This window comes from Abramis brama (assembly GCF_963993115.1).
Source record: "Abramis brama genome assembly, chromosome: 15".
Taxonomy (NCBI): Eukaryota; Metazoa; Chordata; class Actinopteri; order Cypriniformes; family Leuciscidae; genus Abramis; species Abramis brama.
Genome location: NC_139977.1, coordinates 15813674 through 15837190, shown reverse-complemented (window position 1 = coordinate 15837190; position 23517 = coordinate 15813674). Strand labels below are relative to the sequence as shown.

At 41.0% G+C, this 23517-nt stretch overlaps 1 protein-coding gene across 1 annotated transcript in view; it reads left to right on the top strand.

The window, feature by feature from the left end:
• st6gal1 (ST6 beta-galactosamide alpha-2,6-sialyltranferase 1) overlaps positions 1-22881 on the top strand; it is a 34162-nt gene extending 11281 nt beyond the window's left edge. The window contains exons 5-9 of the mRNA XM_084137658.1: positions 5898-6156; positions 13866-13963; positions 14049-14150; positions 15497-15671; positions 21020-22881. Of these exons, the coding sequence (XP_083993784.1) occupies positions 5898-6156; positions 13866-13963; positions 14049-14150; positions 15497-15671; positions 21020-21297 (912 nt within the window). The 3' untranslated portion in view covers positions 21298-22881. The remainder of the gene's footprint in view (positions 1-5897; positions 6157-13865; positions 13964-14048; positions 14151-15496; positions 15672-21019) is intronic.
• Positions 22882-23517: the final 636 nt, after the last annotated feature.

The following is a 23517-nucleotide window of genomic DNA, read 5'->3' as shown; positions in this document are numbered from 1 at the left end:
GAATGAGTCATGTTCCCACTGCAGGAACATGACCATTGCGATGCTGAGATCAAGACTGAGAACCCTCAAACGAGGGGGAGTCCCTTTGGAGATTCCCTGATCTAGTTCTTCTTCTGGTTCTTCTGAAGCGATACAAGGACATCCCCCCAGTGGAACGGTTGGTTGCGATGCAATTGTGTCCTAAGGCCGCGTCCACCTGGCGGGGTAAACCCACGCTGGAGAAGCTGCTTCTGCCCTGCATGCCATGGCGCTTCTTCAGGTTCACCAGACCAAAGCGCTCAGTGACATGCAGGAGGGTGGTACCAATCAGGGGGTGCTCCAAGAGCTGCGTACGGCGACGGACCTCGCCCTCTGGGCGACGAAAGTCACTGCACGTTCCCTGGGCCAGGCGATGTCCACACTTGTGGTCCAGGAGCGACACCTTTGGCTCACCCTGGCCGATATGAGGGAGTCGGACAAGAGTAGGTTCCCGAACTCCCCCATTTCCCAGGGTGGCCTCTTCGGCGACGCGGTGGAGAGCTACGCCCAACAGTTCTCCACCACCCAGAAGCAGTCAGAGGTGATTAAACACATCATGCCCCGGAGACAGGCTGCTGCTGCCCAGCCTTCGGCGGCTGCTACTCCGGTAAAGCTTCAATAAAAGAGCAGTTTCCACTTACCCTGGGTCACACACAGTCGAGACTGGCAGTCAAGGACGACGCTCTATTGCCTCACCGCTCCCAGTCTCCCCCGTCCAAGAGGGCCAGAATGACAGTGTGCGCTGCCACGTTGCCTCGCCGCTCTCATTTCCCTTGCCCCAGCGCTCAGATGGCAGTGACGCCGCCCCGGCCTTGTCACTCTCATCTCCCGCTGGGCAAGGAGGTTCAGAAACCTGGACTCGACGCCCCCGGGCCTCGCTCCTCGTTTCTCCTCCTTCCTCCTTCCAGACCCCACTCTCGGCCACTGCAATGGCCCCGGAGTCGCGTCCCTGCCTTCTACCTTGCTGCCCCACCGCGGGTACGCCGGTGGTCCGGGTGGGCTCACTGGTACAGTCTTTCGAAGCCTGGCTAGTGCTTCCGAGGCTGTCCCGGTGGCTCACTCGTACCATCCGGCTCGGCTATGCAATTCAATTTGCCCGCCGGCCTCCCAAGTTCAGGGGCGTCCGCTTCACCCATGTGCGGAGCTGCGATGCTCCTGTCCTGAGGAAGGAGATCAGCGTCCTGCTGGCGAAGGACGCGATCGAGCCGGTCCCTCCAGTCGAGATGAGAGTTTTACAGCCCATCAGAGTTTTACAGCCCATACTTCATTGTACCCAACAAAGGCGGTGGGTTACGGCCAAACCTGGACCTGTGAGTTTTGAATCGGGCCCTGCACAAGCTCCCGTTCAAAATGTTGACGCAGAAACGCATCTTCGAATGCATCCGTCCCCGCGATTGGTTTGCAGCGATCGACCTGAAGGACGCGTACTTTCATGTCTCGATTCTTCCTCAACACAGACCACTTCTACGTTTTGCGTTCGAGGATCAAGCATATCAGTACAAGGTCCTACCCTTCGGGCTGACCCTGTCACCCTGTGTCTTCACGAAAGTCGCGGAGGCGGCCATTGTTCCTATGAGAAAACGTGGCGTTCACTTTCTCAACTATCTCGATGACTGGCTCATAATAGCTCACTCGCGGGATCTGTTGTGCGAACACAGGGACATGGTGCTTCGGCATCTCAGCCAGTTGGGGCTTCAGGTCAACTGGGACAAGAGCAAACTCTGCCCCACGCAAGTCCTTTCAAGGCAGGTCAGCGGTCCCACTGAAACAATTTCAGAGGCTCCTGGGGCATATGGCAGCCGCAGTAATGCTGCTCGGTCTGCTCCATATGAGACCGCTTCAGCGCTGGCTTCACAATCGAGTCCCGTGATGGGCGTGGCAGAGCGGCATATTCCGGGTGAACATCACCCCGCACTGTCGCCAAACCTTCAGCCCTTGGTCAGACCCTGCATTTCTATGGGCTGGAGTGCCTTTAGTCCAGGTGTCCAGGCATGCTGTGGTTTTCACAGATGCCTCTGCCAACGGCTGGGGGGCCACGTACAACGGGTATGCAGTTTCGGGTCTGTGGACGGGGCCCCAACTGCATTGGCACATCAACTGCCTAGAGTTGCAAGCAGTATGCTTAGCCTTGTGCCGCCTCAGAGGGCTACTTCAGCACAAGCACGTACTGGTCCGTACGGACAGTACTGCGACCGTTGCATACATCAACCGCCAAGGTGATCTACGCTCCCGTCGTATGTCGCGACTCGCCCGCCATTTCCTCCTATGGAGTCAGAAGCATCTGAGGTCACTTTGAGCCATTCACATCCCTGGTGTGCTCAACCGTGCAGCCGACAAGCTCTCACGGCAGCCGCCTCTTCCGGGAGAATGGCGACTCCATCCCCAGGCGGTCCATCTGATATGGGGAATCTTCAGAGCCTCTCAGATAGATCTGTTTACCTCTCCGGACACGACCCTTTGCCAGTTGTTCTATTCCCTGTCCGAAGGAACCCTCGGCACGGATGCACTGGCACACAGCTGGCCCCAGAGCCTTCGCAAATATGCATTTCCCCCACTGAGCCTTCTTGCACAGACACTGTGCAAGGTCAGGGCGGACGAGGAACAGGTCCTGCTCGTTGCGCCGTATTGGCCCAACCGGACTTGGTTTGCGGAACTCATGCTCCTCGCGACAGCCCCTCCTTGGCCGATCCCTCTGAGGAAGGACCTTCTTTCTCAGAGACGGGGCACCCTATGGCACCCGCGTCCAGACCTCTGGAAACTCCATGTCTGGTCCCTGGACGGGACGCAGAGGTTCTAGTTGGGCTACCACAGGCAGTGGTAGACACCATCACTTCCACTAGAGCCCCCTCTATGAGGCGCCTCTATGCGTTGAAGTGGAACCTGTTCGTCGTCTGGTGTTCTTCCCACCGGGAAGACCCCCGAACTTGCCTGATCAGTGTCGTCCTTTCCTTCCTGCAAGATAGGTTGGAGCGAAGGCTGTCTCCCTCCACCCTCAAAGTGTATGTTGCCGCAATAGCCGCTCATCACGATGCAGTAGAAGGTAAGTCATTGGGAAAGCACGACCTGATCATCAGGTTCCTCAGGGGTGCCAGGAGGTTGAATCCCTCTCGTAATCCGCACCCCGTACCCTCTTGGGATTTAACTCTAGTGCTCAGAGCACTTCAGAGACCCCCATTTGAGCCCTTGCCTGCAGTCGAATTAAATATCCTGTCGATTAAGACAGCTCTCCTGCTGGCTTTGGCCTCTATCAAGAGGGTAGGGTACCTGCAGGCATTTTCGGTCAACGAATCGTGCCTAGAGTTCGCGCCGGACTTCTCTCACGTTATCCTGAGACCCCAGCCCGGATATGTGCCCAAGGTTCCTACCACTCCGTTTAGAGATCAGGTAGTGAGCCTGCAAGCGCTACCACCGGAGGAGGCAGACCCAGCCCTGGCTTTTATCTGTCCCGTTCACACTCTGCACTGCTACGTGGACAGAACACAAAGCTTTAGGACCTCAGACCAGCTCTTCGTCTGTTATGGAGGCCAGCAGAAGGGGAAGGCTGTCTCCAAGCAGAGGTTCGCCCACTGGTTAGTGGATGCTATCGTCCGGGCTTATGAGTCCCAGGACGTGCCTTGCCCACCTAGGTCGAGGGCACACTCTACTAGGAGTGTTGCCTCCTCCTGGGTGCTAGCTCAAGGCGCCTCGCTGACAGATATCTGCAGAGCTGCGGGCTGGGCGACACCTAACACGTTCACTAGATTTTATAGCCTTCGTGTAGAACCTGTTTCCTCCCGTGTACTCGCAAGGAATTAGGTTAGTGTCGGCTTGCTACGCCATTCTCGCCCCATGGGCCAGATACGTGCGTTATTCTGCTCCGTTGGTTACCCAACAAACGGCTAACCTTGTGAGTTCCTCCGTCACCACTCCGGCGCTAGGTGAGGCGGATCGCCAGATGCCAGGCCTGTTACCTGTCACTAATGAGCTGGTATTAGGCTGGGGTTCCATATGTCAGTGGTTCCTACGTCGACCCCATGTGTTTCTCCACGATGCGGCTACCCCCCGGGCTAGACAGTGTCTTCCCCTCAACAGAGTCCGCTCTGTCGTCTCTGCTGAGTATGCTCCCACCCCTCCGGGCTTGGACTACCTCAGAGACTGTCATGTGTCCACTACCCCACGGGCTAGTGCACGTGTTTTCCTAGTGCCTCCCTTCGGGCAGGCTGTGGCTCCGCAGCGTTCCCTCCTACGGTTGGGCACGCTTTCCCAGCTTTATCCAATTTCCACTGAGCGGGTCTAGCGGAACAGCAGTGTGATCTCTTCCTAGCTAAACTTCCGCCATAAAAAAAAAAAAAGAAGAGAAGTAACAAGAAACTGTCGGCGGGAAGCTTAAGCCGGGCGCTGGAAGGGGCCAGCACCATGGCGTTTTGTTAGGGATCCCAATTCGTTGGTAATTCCTACCGACGTGACGTAGGAGTGACTGAACGAAAGGGAAAGTCTCGGTTACGTATGGTAACCCTCGTTCCGAGTGAGGGAACGGAAACGTCACGTCCCATCGCCATGGTTGCTGTACCTTCGCGGAGGACCGGACACCGTTCGGCTCCTCAGCGTAAAGCGATTTGTATATGCTCGCGCTTCCGCTTTATACCCGCACTGGCAGGCGGGGCGCGGAATGCAAATCCTGCATGCCAGTGTCCATTGGCTCATTTTAGTTTCACTCTAATGGGCCTTTCACACAGGACGTGGTATGCGCTGGAAGGGGCCAGCACCATGGCGTTTTGTTAGGGATCCCAATTCGTTGGTAATTCCTACCGACGTGACGTAGGAGTGACTGAACGAAAGGGAAAGTCTCGGTTACGTATGGTAACCCTCGTTCCGAGTGAGGGAACGGAAACGTCACGTCCCATCGCCATGGTTGCTGTACCTTCGCGGAGGACCGGACACCGTTCGGCTCCTCAGCGTAAAGCGATTTGTATATGCTCGCGCTTCCGCTTTATACCCGCACTGGCAGGCGGGGCGCGGAATGCAAATCCTGCATGCCAGTGTCCATTGGCTCATTTTAGTTTCACTCTAATGGGCCTTTCACACAGGACGTGGTATGCGCGGCGCTGCGCTATAAAACCATTCATCTCAATGGCTTGCGCCGCGCAAGGACGTTTTGTTGCTGCGTCGACCAAAGCGCAAGCGCAGCGGTGTGCATCATTGGCTTGCTCACGCGCACGCCGCGGTCAAAGTTCAAAATAGTTCAACTTTTGCCGCTGCGCTCTGTGACGATTACCAGCGCGGCCAATAGAATCGGGGGATCCAAACAAGCACGGACATCAAAATGGATGAAAGTAAATTATATTAAGACATCGTATGGTATGAACGATCGTCTCATAGACAGACAGATTTACATTAAAAATAGTTGTGTTTTAACAGTCAGGTAACTTGTAGGTAGACAATGTGTGTAAAGTTTTTTCGCGTTGTATCTGAAGGGCAACGCTGAACCCAGCGGCAAGCGCCGCGCATACCGCGTCCTGTGTGAAAGGCCCATTAGGCAACTTGTTGGTAACTCCTACCGACGTAACGTCTCCGTTCCCTCACTCAGGGAATGAGGGTTACCATACGTAACCGAGGCGTTATCAACTCAGGTTGGCTGCGTCAAAAGCTTATGCCCCCCATCTTACTCTCCTCACCATCAGATGTCATTAGATGGGTTACTTTTGTAATTTTGTCTGGCTCAATCAAACAATGGTAGGCGGAATTAGTGTAAATAGCCTCTGCCACCAAGGTGGGCTATTTCCACTTGGTGTAAATAGACTCTCTGAGATACAAAACCCTACTACTTACTTACCTACCTTACTTTCTTGTAATAAATGTGATATACCTATCTATCATAGTCTTTTTTGTTTTCATTTTAGGCAATGAATAAATACGGAGTTAAGTACCCTGGACCTGCAGCACATCGTCCCAAACTCAGTGGCCCTGAACTTCTTTGTCAAATCAAGGAGATGGTTCAGATTACAACTTTAACACCGGATATGGAGCCATTTTCTGGTTTGCCCTGGGCCTCTCAGTTACCTCAGCATCAAATAACCACTGATATTGGCCCATTTAAGACCTGTGCAGTGGTATCATCTGCAGGTTCTCTCAAAAACTCTGGATTAGGAAAGGAAATAGGTAATCCATTATAATTCATAACATAATCTGGATTTCTTTATTCTTTTATCTGTTTTTATTATTATAAATGATCACCTTTGTTTTACATTGCATTGATGACAGAATGTTTTGTTTTAAATAATCTGTTTTGCATCCATCAATTAGAAAAAAAAAGAGATATTTTTCAAAGTAATTTACATCATTAGATATTACCTTAAGGTTATATAATAAAGCATTTTGGCTTGAATTTCCAGATATAAAATAAAATATTGTATGTGTGTGTATATACAGTATATATGAAAGGGATAATGTAGAGCGAGGCGGTTGTTATAGCGAATACAACCCCGACAGGCTGATCAGGACCCTGACGCGAAGCGGAGGGGTCTTAAATCAGCCTGAAGGGGTTGTATTCGCTATAACAACCGCCTCGCTCTACATTATCCCGCTTATTACATGGCTACCTACCAAATAAATCAATAATTTGATCCAAAATATTGATTTAAAAAGGAGTTTATTGATTTAAAAATGATTGTATTGCTTCCGCTAAAGAAAATAGTCTGTTCCGTCTCTACGGTTAGAATCCTGCGTCCATAGCAACGCTCTGTTTTTCATGGCAACGGTCTGTTATACTTAGCAGCGGTCTGTTATCAAGAAATAACAGACCGCATTCTACATTAAAATTCAACCAAGCCATGTAATAAATATATATATATATATATATATATATATATATATATATATATATATATATATATTAGGGCTGTCGCAATATACCGGTGTTGACGATAATCGTGATATTCAAAGCATGAAATATCGACATCGTTTTAATTTAGAGTGTGACAATATACCGGTATTGGCGATAACCACAATGTTTAAAATGAATAGGACTCTTATGATAACATGACACGTAAATACTACAGCGCCAGTACCTGGTTGACCTCTCAGATGGCAGTATTGCACCCGCGGACAGCTATCAAATAAGAAAACGACGCAGCGCTCGTACGCGCACGCGCAGCTAGAGTGAAACACTCTGTCCACACACCCGAAAAAAGTAAGCTCGCCAGTATTAAGAACAGAGTTCTTCGGCTTCAAAGAAAACAGCACTTTAAAGGTGGTCGCACACCGGACGAGAAGCGCAGCGCCATGTCTTTAAAATTCGAACACATTCTGTATGAGTGTACACACACCGGCGGCCGCGGCGCCCAGCAACGGCTCAGGACCTTGTTCAAAATCCTGCCGCGACACAGAGCGCCATTTACATCGTTTTATATTAAATTTACATTATATTTGTCTCAAATCATCGTAAATGATTTCACCCTGTGCTGCAATATACATTTAATTTTACATTCATTTACAGAAATCAGCTGCTTGAATGAAAATTGCTGATGTTATCGGATTTTCAGGTGATATTCTCAATTCATTCAGTTAACGGATGCTCTGAGGTAAAGTGTTCAGATCACAGACTCAGCAACTATTGTATTTAATTGTACAGTATAATCATAACATAGTACAGACATTATCTCAATTCCATAATGTCCTTAAACATAATGATATTGCTGGCCATAAACTGAGAAAGTGCGCGTCCGGTGTGCGATACCTCGAGTTGTCATAGACGCGATGTGGCTATTATTTTACTAGTCATGGAATGGGAAACGTGACATTAACTGTTAACAGGGGGTTTCTGTGTTCATATATTTAATAAAGGATGGTTATTAAAATTAAGAACCCCGTTTTATTTACTCATCTTATTTTTGTATTTGCACTTTTTATTCAAATCTGCTATCTGCATGACTTTATTGGCACCGGTGCAACAATAGGTTTAAGAGCTTTTCAGTTCTTCAGGAAACCTTCAGACAGTGTTTTGCTTCAGTTTGAAACCAGATAAACTTCACATGCTTGTCTTCCTTCACAAAAATTTGCCATAGATAGAGTATGCAAGAAGTAAAAATGCATGTGCCTTGTGTTTATCAGTATCCTTATGTTTGTTGGGAAAAAAGAATAACTATATAAACAAAGTAAAAATTAATTTGACTGATAACTAGTGTGGTGTGATGAAATTGGTACACTGTCATGGTAAATATACTAAAATATGTGCATATCGAGTCGTACAGATGTGGCCTTTAAAAACGCGCGTTTTCTCCCACGGCATTCGGCAATTCGTCTAGCAGAATTCTGCAAGTGCTTTCGGGGGGGCCTACTTAAAAATTCCCTCAATGTGTTTCGCTTCACAGAATATCCACCAGGTGGCGCATAAAAAACAACTTTACATTAGATTTTTTATTTTACCTCACATTACGTCATGATTGTGAGAATACATCCACAATAAAATATAAATTATAAATAGTAATAGACACAAATATTTACAGTACTGTATTATACAGACATTTGAAAATATTTGTAAATCCAAAAGGTTCATCAAAGTTGTCTTAAGACAAGAATGGGTATTGGACAACGTTTACGAATTTTTATACATGCTTTGTCATTGCTGTGGTTTCCAGGAGATGAGTGCATGCAGAATATTTAACATTGCTTTTATTAAAACAGCAAAGTGACGTTCTTGCCAGTGCATAACTTTTTTGTACAACTATTAAGATGATTGTGCATGCAATGCGCATTTATACTAAGTGCAACAGAGAATTTAGTGTGAGCATAATACACGTGACTCTGCCTGTAAAAACCCAGCAGTATTTTTTTTTTTTTTATACACAAAATCATCCTAACATAATGAAAGGCTTAAATAATGCGACTTACCCAGATTCTTAATTCGTGCAGATATTTCTTGTGTGATTGTTCTTGTGCAGATATTTCTTGTGAGGTAATGTTGCCTCACAACGCGTTGCATTTATATTTTGGGCGCATCTGATTTGCCATTACATTATTAATAAATATTTTAATTGAACTGTCTTAATGCATTAAGCATAAAGATTTTTCCATGTTCTTGTGCAGATATTTCTTGTGAGGTAATGTTGCAGCACAACGCGTTGCATTTATATTTTGGGCGCATCTGATTTGCCATTACATTATTAATAAATATTTTAATTGAACTGTCTTAATGCATTAAGCATAAAGATTTTTCCATGTTAGTCTCAGAATGTCCGGGGTTGGCTTGATGTCTTGCCGACAGTTTGTAAATCTTTTAAATATTCATATTCACAAAATCCATATAAAGGGTGATCAACAGTTATGACTTCTAAAATAAAATAAAAATGACCAGATAAGAGGTATCTGATTGACAGTTTGACAGATGTTTTTTTTTTTTAAATTAATTACAACATTATGGGGAAGTGGTATTAAATATTTGGTAAAACATAATACAATTATTTTAATTACGCATTTTGTTCAGTTTTGCTTTAACAAAATGTTCCCTGTTTTTTATATAATTAATTTAACCTGAGATGTGCGTTATATCGCCTTTTGATAATTCTTTGTGTTGTCGAATTTTGACACAGTTTCATTGTTTGTTCATAATAATTTGATTCATAATTATGTCATTTTTTTCTAAAAGTAGCAATATTTTAAAGAGATAAAAAGACAGAGAAATGACAGAGAAATTACGTTAGTCTGGTCACATATATGGCCAGATCAATTAATCTATTGCAGAAATACAAGACAAAGTGCATGAGAAAATTAGAAGTATGCAAAAGAGCACAGTTCAGATATTGTTAACTGTAATTGAAGCGGGTTTTATACACGTTTCTGCTTTTTTTAAATTGACAATTTAAAATTTTATTCGCCAACACGTCAACACGTTTTGTGATTGATTTACGGATTTATTACAGAAACTTGTCAGAAGCAAAGATATTGTACTAGCATAGGCGTCGATTTCGGTGGGGACGGTGGGTACACGTACCCACCAGATTTCGTCATGAGTCATTTTGTACCCACCATTTTTAACTTCCGTTGACCGTTTTCAGTGGTTATGAGGTGCAATATGAGAGAGAAATTTGGTAATCATTGTCTGACCCAACAAAAAAACATTATAATATTCATTTTATTTTATTTTTCGCATTTATGAGGGAAAAAACAACGTGTCAGTTTACGGTTACAGACGTGAGCGCTCTGAAAGCGACACTAAAAGACTGCTTTAAAACTTTCACAGAGACCTCAAACAGAACAGCTGCCTTTCTTTAAATTGAATTTCGTTTTGTATTAATTATATCTTAATTTTAATCAATGTTTCATGAACCAATTACCTGGATTTAATAAATAAGAAGTAAATAGCAGACAATCACAACATTGGAGGCGCCGGCGAGTGAACTGGAGTTTGTCCCATAAATGAACCGAAACCCAGCGTATAATGCACATTCACATTCACAGCGTATTTAGACACATTTAGACGCATTCATAATCATTACTTTTACCGGTTCTTTGTGGCAAGCTTTATGCGTACGCTTGAGTGCGGCTATATAGTAAACTGTCAAAAAAATCGAACCAAAAGTCAAATTAATATGGACGGAAGTTAAAAGTGGTGGGTACAAAATGACTCATGACGAAATCTGGTGGGTACGCGTAAAATTCCCACCGAAATCGACGCCTATGTGTTTCATACCATGTAAAGGGAAACATGATAATATAAAAAGTACTGTACAGTAATGCAGAAAAGCGCATTACAACCATGTTAAAGCTATTAAAAACGTTCAGATGCAAAAAGGAACTAAATGTAAAATTAGATAAACTAGTTAATGATATTGCGCAAATGCTCTCGGTCTCTTCAAAGGTCTTCACAAATTATTGTGTTATAAGACTCAGTTATCATACATCACGTCTCTTCTACTGTAAGTACACAGAAAAAAAATAAGACAAATGATGCACGTTTGAGTCGGATTTTTATGAAGAATATGTGACTGTTTATGTAACTGGCAAAAGAAAACTTTGTCTTCGTCATACTTCGTCAGTATGGCCACATGAAACACGACTGCCATCTACAGGTTTTAGTATTTCCTGCGTCCAACATCTAATCCCCCTTCTGCAGGATCCCGCAGAATTTCGGAAGTGCTCGCAGCATTCTTCTCTCTGAGACACGCATTTTTAAAGGCCACATCTATAGTAGTTGGTTTTCTTTGGGTTTACTCTTACAACATTAAGGATTCATGTTAATGAATTGAGTACATGTGTCCTGTGTTCACTCTCCTTCTTGACGTGACTAACGACCCTAAACAAGAATAAGGAAATTTTGACAGTATACATATATGTCTGGCACCCCAGCATAAATGTAAGAGGGAAAGTGTTACAATGTGTTCTATTCAGACCAGACATTTAGTTTACTTCTACTCTTCTAAGTCTGTTTGTGGGCTAGACATGCTATTTGTTTTTTCCGTTTTCTGCGTGTGGTATCTTGTCTAATATGTGTGGTATCCATTTTAGTTTCACATTAGATTATCTTACTTGGAATTAAGATACAGCTGTATTTGCAAAAGATTTGCATGATGGAAATACGTATTTGGCCATTTCTGCTTCATAGGGTTGGTTCACACAGTAAGTGGTTTTGCTTTGAAAAACGGAAAAAAGACTTGGGCAGTGAAATGGGGAAAAAGCGCAATGTCTTTCAGTTTAACTTAATTATATTTATTTTCAGTAACTGTTGTTAGTTTCGTTTAGTTTTTCATTTATGTTGAAATTTCTATTTTATTTCAGTTTACGAAAAAAAAAATCAATATTTGTAGTCTTAGTGTCAGTATTAGTTTACGAAAATAACCTTGATTCAAACGATTTTAAACGCGGAAGAAGAGGCAAAAATCAGGAATCACACACACAGAGAGAGAGAGAGAGAGAGAGAGAGAGAGGGGCGCATTTCAGACAGCGCTCAAACACTGAATTGACTCCTCTTTCGCGTTTACTTGCGCTTGAACGGACACAAACACACAAAATGTCAAAATACCCATCTCGCAAATTCTTTCTGTCATGTCATAAGTGAACAGTTGAGACAGAAACTGGATGTGTGTCAGTATATTCGGTCCGTGCATTCAGTCTTAAAGTGACAGCAGCCTAACATTCCTGCTGTTATCTGTGTCATTCATGTTAATAAAAATATACAGTATATTTTTTAAAACCATCATCATCACCTACAATGTTCAAGAGACAAGGCCTAAAAAAATTTTTGGTTCCGGTTTCCGACCGACCCTGTCAATTTATGTGCGACCCAAATTTATTTTATGAGCTTGGGGAAAAAATAATACAAATTAAATAAATAAACAAATAAAAAACTTTGAGGGGAACTATAATTTACGTTTTTGTACAGCACTGTTTTTGTATAGCACTCTTGCGATGCAAGACAGAGTCCTGCACGGGTCCAATTTTGTAAATCCGCACCCGCCCGTACCCGCAGTGCTTAAAACCGCATCCGACCCGTTATCCGACAGCAGCACTAATTAAAATCCGCACCCGACCCGCTTAAAATAGAACCGACACCCGACCCGCACCCGAAATAAAATCAGTTTAGCCAATCACATTATAGACACACTTACAAAAATGTTTATTGCCAGGTCATACAGAAGTTATTACACGACCATTAACACAAGGACAACTTCAGCCGAAGCTGTAAAAAGGCCAGTACATGAAGAACATGGCTAACGTTACCACAAAACTGAGTAGCCTTAACATTTTACCAATCGAACAGACGCGGCTGCAACACTATATCTGCCACGCAATTTCGTCTAGCTACATTTGACATTTTTGGGTTCAAACGCCCTGCACACCACACATACTTAGTGTTAAATTTGAAAAATACTGTTCGATAGAACTGCTTTGTTACCAGTTATCTGCGTGCTTCCTCCGCGATGAAGTTCCACATTTGCGGCTATCCAACACGAAAATGCATGCAGCAAATAAGCCTTTCACAATATTTTCTTCAGATAACTCCAAATTTCTCTCACACACTGGACTTGATTTTTGATGACGTATTGTATTTTCGACGACTGCAAGCAGATCGCGCGCGCGGTTATGATGAATTTTTAAAAGTGAAAGTAGCCTAGGTAACGTTATGGGAGGGCGTGGCGCGTGGGCACAAATAAACTAATGTGGATTTTAAATTTTTTTATCAACTTGAAATACAGGCATATTTTTGTAGATGTGTTTCTAAAAATATGCATATATTTTTACGTTTGCATGTGATTGTTTTAAACCCGTGTTTAGACCCGTGTTTCCCCCGTTTGTATTGAGGTTAATACTATTAAAGGTATTAGATGAAACATTGCTTGAGATGTCTGTTTTTTTGGAGTAGAAAAAAGTACACACATTTAAAATTAGCATGTGTGTGTGTGTGTAACATGCTGGGACACACAAGGTGTAATAGTACATGTAGTATAGGTAGGCTATGTTATGAAAAAATAGAGTATCCATCGCTACTGTAAAGTAAAATTAAAAATATTATAATAATTTCCTACCTATCTCTTGCTGCCACTGGAAAAAAAAAAGAAAAAAAAAATCCCTACCGACCCATGACCTCAACTGACAACCAACCGGAACCAAACTTTTTTTTTTTAGGCCCAAGATAGAGAGGAGAGCAGTCAAGAGAAAAGTGATGACAACAGCTTGTAGGATAAGTGTGCCGCGTAAAATGTGACTACCAAGCAGCATCTCCAGGTGCTCCCTTGAGAACCAGACCAAAAAAGTTATGAGCACCCCAGTATATATATATATATGTGTAATATGTCATTCTTTGATATTATAAAAAATTGGATGATTTTATGTATGAATGAGGCATTATTACTAAAAAAATTCCTGAAATCTAGATACACATGATGCAGTGATACGGTTCAATGCCGCACCGACAACAGGCTTTGAGAAAGACGTGGGCTCTAAAACAACAGTGCGACTGATCAATTCCCAGGTAAACTGTTTGCTAACTCGGGAAAGGTTAAAATGACATGTAGCAATGATCTCTTAAAAGACCATAATTTCTGTTTATTGCATAGGTAATGGCATCTGAAGACCACCATTTCCTCTCCAGTTCTTTGTACAGTGCAGGGATTTTAGTGAGCTGGGATCCTGGCCCTTATTCGTCTGATCTACGGGAGGTAAAAATTCACCATATTTCACTGTCAAGCATTTGGCAAACTCACAAAATTCGAGGAAACTTGCTTAATTAGAAGGTTTCACCACAAAGTCCTAGCTTGATGAAGTGTAATTTTTGTTTCACTCCGACATTAAATTTCTCTGTACTGTAGGCCTACTATACGTATTGTAGCCATGAAAGAAAACACATTTAGTTTCATGTGTATGTTTAAATAATATAATGTTTTTTTTTATTTCATCTATGTTGATTATATGAAAAGTGAACAGCATGAGTAAGATAGGATCATATATGACATATGGAGTGGGTCAGACATGATTTTGACAACTTCATTAAGTTTTGTTTTGTATAAAGCCTTTCTTTAAAGTGAATTTTGTTTTGTATAAATTGTATCTTAATTTTAATCGATGCTTCATCAACTAATTGCACAGATTTAATAAATGAGAAGCAAATATAGCAGACAATATTATCAGGACATGCAAGGCACCGGCGCGATCACTTGCATTGCTCGTGAACTGGAGCTTGTCTCATAAATGAACCGAAACTCAGCATATAGGCTACTTCACAGGCATGAGAAATATATCTATAGAAAGCTTGAAATGTCTACTTTTAAACAAAACAATTCAAAACGAAAAGAAACAGACTACTTTCTTATGTAATCCGTATAAAATGTGCATTTCTCTCTATAGGTGCGTTCACTACATTTGGACAATTCTATTTATTAAACGTGTAGAATACTTTCCAAACCGTTAGTATTATAAATGTTGTGTTCAGACGTTCATGATATAAAAAAATAAACATATTAGAATAACTTTTAAAATGGAGTGAACACGGAGCGGGAATGGAAAACCCGGAGTAAATCCAGAGCGGAGTGATTACAGAACGCTTAGAGTGGAGAGAGGAACGTGCTTTCACTCCACTCCAGGCTTTGATCACATCCCCCTTAGCAGGGTGAATACACCTCATCTTTCCTTAATTTAAGACCTTTTAAAACTAAAATTAAGACATTTATTACACCATTTAAGAAATGGAAGCCTATTTACGGCCTTGAAATTATGAAAAGTGAATTTAAGACATTAAGGACAGGCAGGAACCCTGCAATTGAGGGAAATCCGTCGTAGACTCGCTGCAATTAACGGAAATCCGTTGTAGCGACGGAGAACTTTAATCCCTGTGATCTAATCAAGTTTACACCTACATTTTCTTCTCACTGAATATCCTACATCACAAATTACATAAGTAAAATGGGCTACAAACGGTTTCATGTTGACTCTAAAATGTATATATACTTCATATTTCATTAATGAAATTTGGGGAAATGTAATAATCCTCCTTTTGTTATGCTTTCAGTGGTTCAACAAGACAGATTACCCAATATTTAAACAGTATCAGCGATATAGACGCTTACACCCTCAACAGCCATTTTATATTATACACCCACGGATGGAATGGCAGCTGTGGCAGCGAATACAAGACAATATGGATGAGACTATACAAAAAAATCCTCCCTCATCAGGCCTGCTGGGTAAGTTTTATTAGGTTTTTTTTTTAAATAAAACAGAAATCTTATCATAAATGGTTAAGAAACCACAAACTATGGTCATGTACACACTGCAGCTAATTGTTAATTCACCTTTTAGTGTTTAATCCTGTTCTGTACACACAGTTTAGTAATTTATGGAAGCGACAATCGCATTCTACAACTGATTTAACTCACCAAAAATGCAGATCACATAAAAAAAAAAAGATGCTACGCAGTTTACGTAACGAAGCTGAGTTGTTAATGAACTAGTTGTTAATGACCTATTTAAATGCAGATAAGAGATGTGCCTCTCTTCTGTGTCTACTGCTTGGTGCAAGAAATCCACAGGGAATTTTGAGCTTGACTCATTCATGTTGCCAGATCTTGCTAAAAAAAAAAAAAAAAAAAAAACAGGGAAAAAGAAAGAGGCAAGCCTATTAGAAATCTAAATGAATCCAAATGTTTTATATTGAAAACAAGACTAAAATGTTGCAATATTTTGGTCTTGTTTTCAATATAAACCATTTGAACCCGCACCTGCCTACTTTAATAACTCCATAAACCTGATCACTTTATGAGCCAAGCTCAAACAACAAGCCCCAAAATGAAATGTGTTATAATATATGGGCATGGCAACACAGCAAGAATGCCTGCTCTGTGAAGCAGCCTTCCAAGTAGAGATGAAATGATATGAAAGTTTCATATCATGATTATAGTGACCAAAATGATCATGGTTATCAATATTATCATGGTATTGTGCTGGAAATGTTCAACTACTGATACACACACTGAAATAATTTCAAGTTTTATGTCGATAACAAAACAAAACCAAAAATTAGCAGCACTATGCACTTTTTGTTTGCATAAACATTAAAATAATGTTGTCCGCTAAAGATTTTTTGCCAAGTATGTTTGCACACACAAGGAATATATTTTGGTGATTTGTTTTAATAAACCTTACATTTCAGCAGGGGGGAGTAAACTAAACACAAAATTGCTTTTTTCTTCATTTTTTATTAAAGTGGTATATTGAACAAATTGTGTCTCTCTTTAAATAAATTCAATTATAATTAACATTTTCTTAAGGATAAAAAAATCTATCTCAGCTAATGCTGTAAACTATAATTACGGAGCTCTTTCTTGTACATTACTATAATATTAAAGGTTACAATTAACAACAGAGCAAACTGTTAGCAAACAGCGTTGCATTACAGTGCGCTCCCTCCTTCTGGATTGTAGTGTTGATCACCTTTGACTGACTTTATTCGTAGTCTGACTGTATGCATCGTACCGTGACGGTTCGGGATGAATACATGTACCATTACACCCCTAATATATATATATATTATCTGCTCCATAAACAGTTCTACATAGGTTAAGATTTGAATGAAATATAAATTAATTCTCTGAGAGTAGGTTGCACTTCTGGATAGGGCTGGGCGATAAAACGGTAACGATAATTATCACGATATAATTTTTCTCGATAAAACGATATCATGAGGTCGATAAATGTTCGATAATGTTTATGCGCCAAAAGCGGAATGAAACTCACTTGAACCGCGCGCCACACGGACCATCAATCCGCTCGGCTCAAAGTCCAAACGGCAGCGAGAGCGCGAGCTCACTAGAGCAGATGCGTTTACTCTGATCGTTTTCGGTCACGAAATCCAGTGAGAAGCTCTTGAATTCAGCGAGGAACACAAATGTCTCAGTGATTTAAACCAGTTTAAAGGCAGATGAAACAGCGCTGACAAACAGGAGACACTGTGCGCAACAATACTGTCAGAAGGCTTTTCCATCTACAAATTCCCATCATTTACCATGGATTTACTGTACGTTAGCCTAGTAATATTAACTGCACCATGAAATGTGGAATATACATATTGAATTGTATTATATTATTAATGTAGACAATGTATTAAAGGACTAATGGAATATAATTACAGTATTTAATAATGTATTTAGGCTACTGTTTTTCATACAAATACCATAGAAACCATAAAGTTACATTTTGCCATGATAGTGAGGTGCTACAGGCTATGCCTGGTTTCATCTGTGGTTGTCATGATCTAAATGCATGATACTGGATGACCAATGGTTAAGTTTAATAAAACTCAAACAGTCAGAATATTACATTTAAAAAAAAAAAAAAAAAAAATTAGCACATGCAGAAACTAAGAAATTGTCCAATAAATATATTTATTTTGTTAAGGAAAAATGACAAATCTTTGAATGTTCTACCTCAGATTTGTGAAATGTTCACCTGTTTGGCAAGTGTTTGTCATGATATGTTCTGACAATAAAGAGTAGTTTAAAACCACAGTTAATGCTCTGGTTTCTACAACATTCACTTAGGAGCAAAAATCTGCTTTTAAACTTGAAAGAAATAAAGATTTGACTTTTATCGTGATAATTATCGATAATGACTGATATAAAAAAAATTATCGTGATATTTTTTTTGGGCCATATCGCCCAGCCCTACTTCTGGAATAGGAAAGAAAAGAGCTGTTTCTCTGGTAGCTTCTGTAAACAAAGCAACGTTGCGCTTAAAAAACACTGCTTTATTAGGCATAACATGGAGGGACGATGAAAAGACAGTCGGCTCCCCTTAGAGATACATTCATAAAATTAATCAATACATTCTCAAGAAAAAAATTCTCTCAGCGCTGTTTTCCATCATGCTTTCACACAAAACGAAACCTACGCTGCATGATGCGCCTGCGTGAGATTATTGCTAACTTTTCTTAATGCTGAAAAATATTTACACTGAGTTTTTCAAATCGCCATAATCAAATAAAATATATAACGGTAATACTCTGGAATTTTTATCAAGGTTTATCGTCAAACTGTTAACTGTTTCATTCCTAAAGGGCCGTTCACACCAACGATAACTAAAAAGATAACTATAACAATAACTATATTTGCATCCACACCAATGAACGATAACAGTCTGTTTATTCTAAGCTCGCGCGCTGCAGTTTCAAAGTGTGTACAACGTCATTGAACATGTTTTTGCTGTTCTCGTTGCATTTACATAGCTTTAACCAGCAGATGTCCTCAGCATGCTATGTTTTGAGTGAAGCTAGTGTAATGATCTAATAATCTAACAGTGAATATAGCTGACGTATTCAATATAGTGGAATAAAAACTTTTTCACCGCAACTTCAAAGAAAGCAAGACAATAGGCAGATTCCATTCCATTCCATTCCAGATTTGCGCAAAACTTTTGCGATTTTTTTTCTATATGTCGATAAAAAACTATTGCGAAATGACGGTGTTTCCATTAAGCGATGTTATGCGACTAAAACGTAATTTTTCCCTCTCGCGAGAAGTCATTCCAAAAATCATGGCAACAAATGTTGGTAGGTTTATATATTGCAGCCGCCACACTAGCCATTATTATTAATCGAAGGAGATAGGCGTGCTATCCAAGCATTAATGGTAAGGAAAGACATACTGTGAGCGGCACATAGCCTACCAAGGGCGTAGGTTTGATTTTGAAATTGGTGGGGACGGGACATCCCCAGAAGCTGAGCTGCATCTGTCATTAAAGGGACAGTTCTCCCAAAAATTAAAATTCTGTCATCATTTACTCACCCTCAAATTGTTCCAGACCTGTATGAATTTCTTTCTTCTGCTGAACATAAAAAAATATATTTTGAAGAATGTCGGTATCCAGACAGTTGATGGACCCCATTGACTTCCATAGTAGAAAAAAAACCCCTCTGGTTACCGACATTCTTCAAAATATCATCTTTTGTGTTCAGCAGAAGAAAGAAATGCATACAGGTTTGGAACAACTTGAGGGAGAGTAAATGATGACAGAATTTTCATTTAAAAGTGAACTTACAGAAATTAACTGTTGGCATATTTGTTTCACATCAATAATGTCCAGTTTGTCCTGTTGGACATGACACAGCAATACTGTTAAGTGTCACTTGTGCCATTGTTCTGAGCCATGTTTTCAGTGTCCTAAGAGCACTGAAACTTCTTTCAGCCTCAGCTGATGAGACTAGGATGAGGGTTTCAACTTCATCAAACAGTCCTCTCATTTCAACAAGACCAAGCAATGTTGTGTTTTTATGTTTTATGGGGACTTTTTACAGACATAATGATTTTATACTGTACAAACGGTATATTATATCCCCCTACACTAACCCTGCCTATCACAGAAAACTTTTTGCATTTTTACATTTTCAGCTGTTTTCCAAAAATAAATTAATTAATTAATCCCCACAAGGACAAGTATTTCGGATATTGCCATCTTTGTGGTGACATTTTGTCCCTATAATGTAGTGTTACACACACACTTAAGCATACACAATCTCTCTCTCTCTCTCTCTCTCTCTCTCTCTCTCTAACGATTGTCAAACTAACGACTGTTCGCCACTTATCCCGCGATTGTAATACAGTAGTAAAAACTGATTTGTCCCGCATTTTTGTGCACAGAACTGTTGATTTCTCCCTAGCTTACCGCATCTAGATTTCCTTCGGAGGATTGCCGCTCTCATTCACACCAGAGCCTTTCACAAGTTAGATAAAAAAACAAAGCCAATCAGTTTAGCGATGTGTGTTAAGCAGGCGGGACTCAGATATATATATTAACCGTTTGTGTACCAATTGCACATTTTTCTCAGAACGCTCTTGTAAGAGATTTTAATCTAAATAGGATGTTTCCTGATTAAATAAAATAAGCCTAATACATAAAAACCACAAGACACAACCGGACAAGAGTGGTTATATATAAATATATTTTAAGTTTTGATCGAAATTATTGCTAGGGACATATCAGTGTCACTGGATATTGGTAGGGACACGTCCCTAGCGTCCCTACTAAATTCTACGCCCCTGTAGCCTACTGTATGAGGTGTTTCTGGCCGTTTCTCCCTCATTTCTGCTTCGAGGTCTTGGTTGTGCAATTTCTTTGAGGTTTAGAATTCAGTATTCCTGTAATTCTTTTGTCTTTTATGAATTTAATAAAGAACTCTGTCTCGTATTCTGTCCAAACATACCACGTCGTTGCGTCAGGTGACTGTAAATGCGCAAAAACTGTTTCCATTGCATTGCATTGCTTTTTAGAATTGCCTGAAAAACCACCTCATGCGAGCGTTAAAACTTTTTTGTATTAAAAAAGTTTGTATTTTCAATTCGCAATTTCAATTTGCGCAATTTGAACGGTAATGGAAACGCGGCTAATGTTGTCGAAACGAGCGCTGGATAGCTGAGGTAATACTTCTCATCATTTATTCAGAGGGTATGAACAATTGTTTTCCATATCCATTTTTTTAAAAAGGGGCTTGACTTGTGGTGGATTTTGTATGTACCTATATTTTTTCCTTCTACATCCATAGGCACAGTTTTAATGATGTCCCTCTGTGAAGTGGTACATGTGTACGAGTTCCTGCCTTCGCGACGGAAAACCGAGCTGTGTCACTACTACCAGCGCTTCAGTGATGCTGCCTGCACCCTAGGTGCCTACCACCCATTATTATACGAGAAGAACCTGGTAAAGAGGATGAACCAGGGGTCTGACCGTGACATCTATACATATGGCAGAGTCACTCTCCCTGGGTTCATTACATTTAACTGCACCCATAGCTCCACTTCCAACACTCAGTCAAAGACATAATTTGAGGGTGAACTGATTTTCTCGGTACACTTTCAGAATGTAACAGTAAAGCGCATGATTTAGTCTAAAACTGCAACAAGTATTCAGTCTGGTCTCTGAGATCAAGAGTCTGTTTACTGGTGGAGAATGAAAAACTAACACACTAAACATTAGGAACTTAATTCACATGGACACAAAATGCTGAATATAGCGGCAAGTTCTGTATGTGTAAACTACCATCCATCAATCCCTAACTAGTAAATTCATGCTGTTTGGTGTTAATTAAGAGAAAAAAGATCTTAACACCACATATCTGCCTCTCATGTGAGATGCAGCCACTGACTTAAACACTGCCTAATGTGACACATTAAAGCACTGATGTCAAAAGAACTGATGAACAGTGTTGGGGGAAACGCATTACAAGTAGCGGGAGTTACGTAATCAGATTACTTGTTTCAAGTAACTAGTAAAATAACAAATGACTTTTTAAATTGCAACAAAATATCCGAGTTATATTTTCAATTAAGTAACAGAAGTTACTTCGTTTTCCCACCTTTCCTGTCCCCATGTTGAGAGAAATTGGGAGTACGTGCAGAGGCGTTGTGTGAACATGATGGTTATTAGGGATGCACCAATACCAGTATCGGGCCCGATACTGCGCTTGTGTACTCATACTTGTACTCATAAAAATGCTCCGATACAAACAACCGATACCATGCAGCGTGTGTACAGTGTTTGTGTCCAGACAAAGAAACACTGACAACAGAGAGTATAATGGGGATAAAAGAGAAGGCTGTCTATGAAGTAAGTGTATCTAATTAGTGGAATATTAAACAAAATATAGTAACGCCTACATAGCTGTGGGTGTGCGAGCTGATTAGCGAAAAACGCGCAGTAGATTGAGAGTGCAGCAGCACAGACACGCAAGCTTGTCGAGCGCATACATTTTTCACAGACATCAGTGGAAAGTTTGTAGTTCGGTCGGATATGTAAATGGCAAAGGTAAAACGAGGCATGTATTACTACTGTTAACTGACGAGAGAGAGAGAGAGAGCACACTTCTGTTGCATGCTCTTGATTGCTGATCGTTTACTCAGTAAACATGCATCATTTCGATTAAAACTAAATCGTAAATGCAAGTAAAATATGAACTGTTACGTGATTTATGTTACAGGACGTTTGCAGGTCAAGAAGTTTCAAGCTGCCACAGACAGCGCACAAATTGAATTGCCTTTTCTTTCACATCTGAAAGAAAAGGTGTTGCCGCGCGCCATTTGAAATAACGTATCTGCACGCGCAAAAACATCAGCACCACATCAGCAGCAGCACCGCCGATCGCCATCAGCGCTTTTATGAAGAGGACGCAACTGCACGCGCTTCGGGCATGCATGCGCATCAAGTACCGGGTTTGAGAAAACCTGGTACCGTGACGTTTAAAAAAAAATTAGTACCGACTTGGTACCGAAGTACCGGGTCTTTTGACAACACTAGTGCAATTAAATGATAGATAAAATATGATAGAGCAATAGAACAGTGAAAGTAACATAAGCTCATACATTTTAACATGCTTAAGCATGATAAAAACTAAAGGAAATATATATTTACAAAAAAATTAAGCCAACTAATATGATTCATATTCTTTTGGTTTCTCTACCCAATATACAAATTCAGGGAAAATACAGGTATCGGTATCGGCAAGTACCAAAAATGAAAGTATCGGCATCGGACTTGTTCTGGAAAAAGTGGTATTGGTGCATCCCTAATGGTTATTGTAGTTCTAGACTTAATGTGAGTTTATGCTCAAAAACAGATTAATTATTCCTCAAAATGAATAAAAACAGTGAAATGCAAACTCAGAATATTACACAAACCTGCAATAATTAAATGTTAAATAACACAAATAAATGTATTAACCAGTGTCTTTGCTGCTGACATACAATGACTTTAGATAAACATAATATTTGTGTTTCATTTACTTTGTTTTTATTGCTGAAGCATTGAACTACTCCAGAATGGCAGCACAGCTGAAAGGTTTGTTTTTAGTTGCGCCCTCTACTGTACAGGTGTGAAAAGGCCTTTACATTTTTTTTTTTTTTTTTTTTTTTAAATTGTTATTAAAAAACAAGCAAGCCCAGCCCAAGTGAGAAAAAGTAACGCAAAATTAACACAACCAATTACTTTTCATAAAAGTAACTCAATTAGTTACTTTTATAGGGAGTAATGCAATATTGTAACATTACT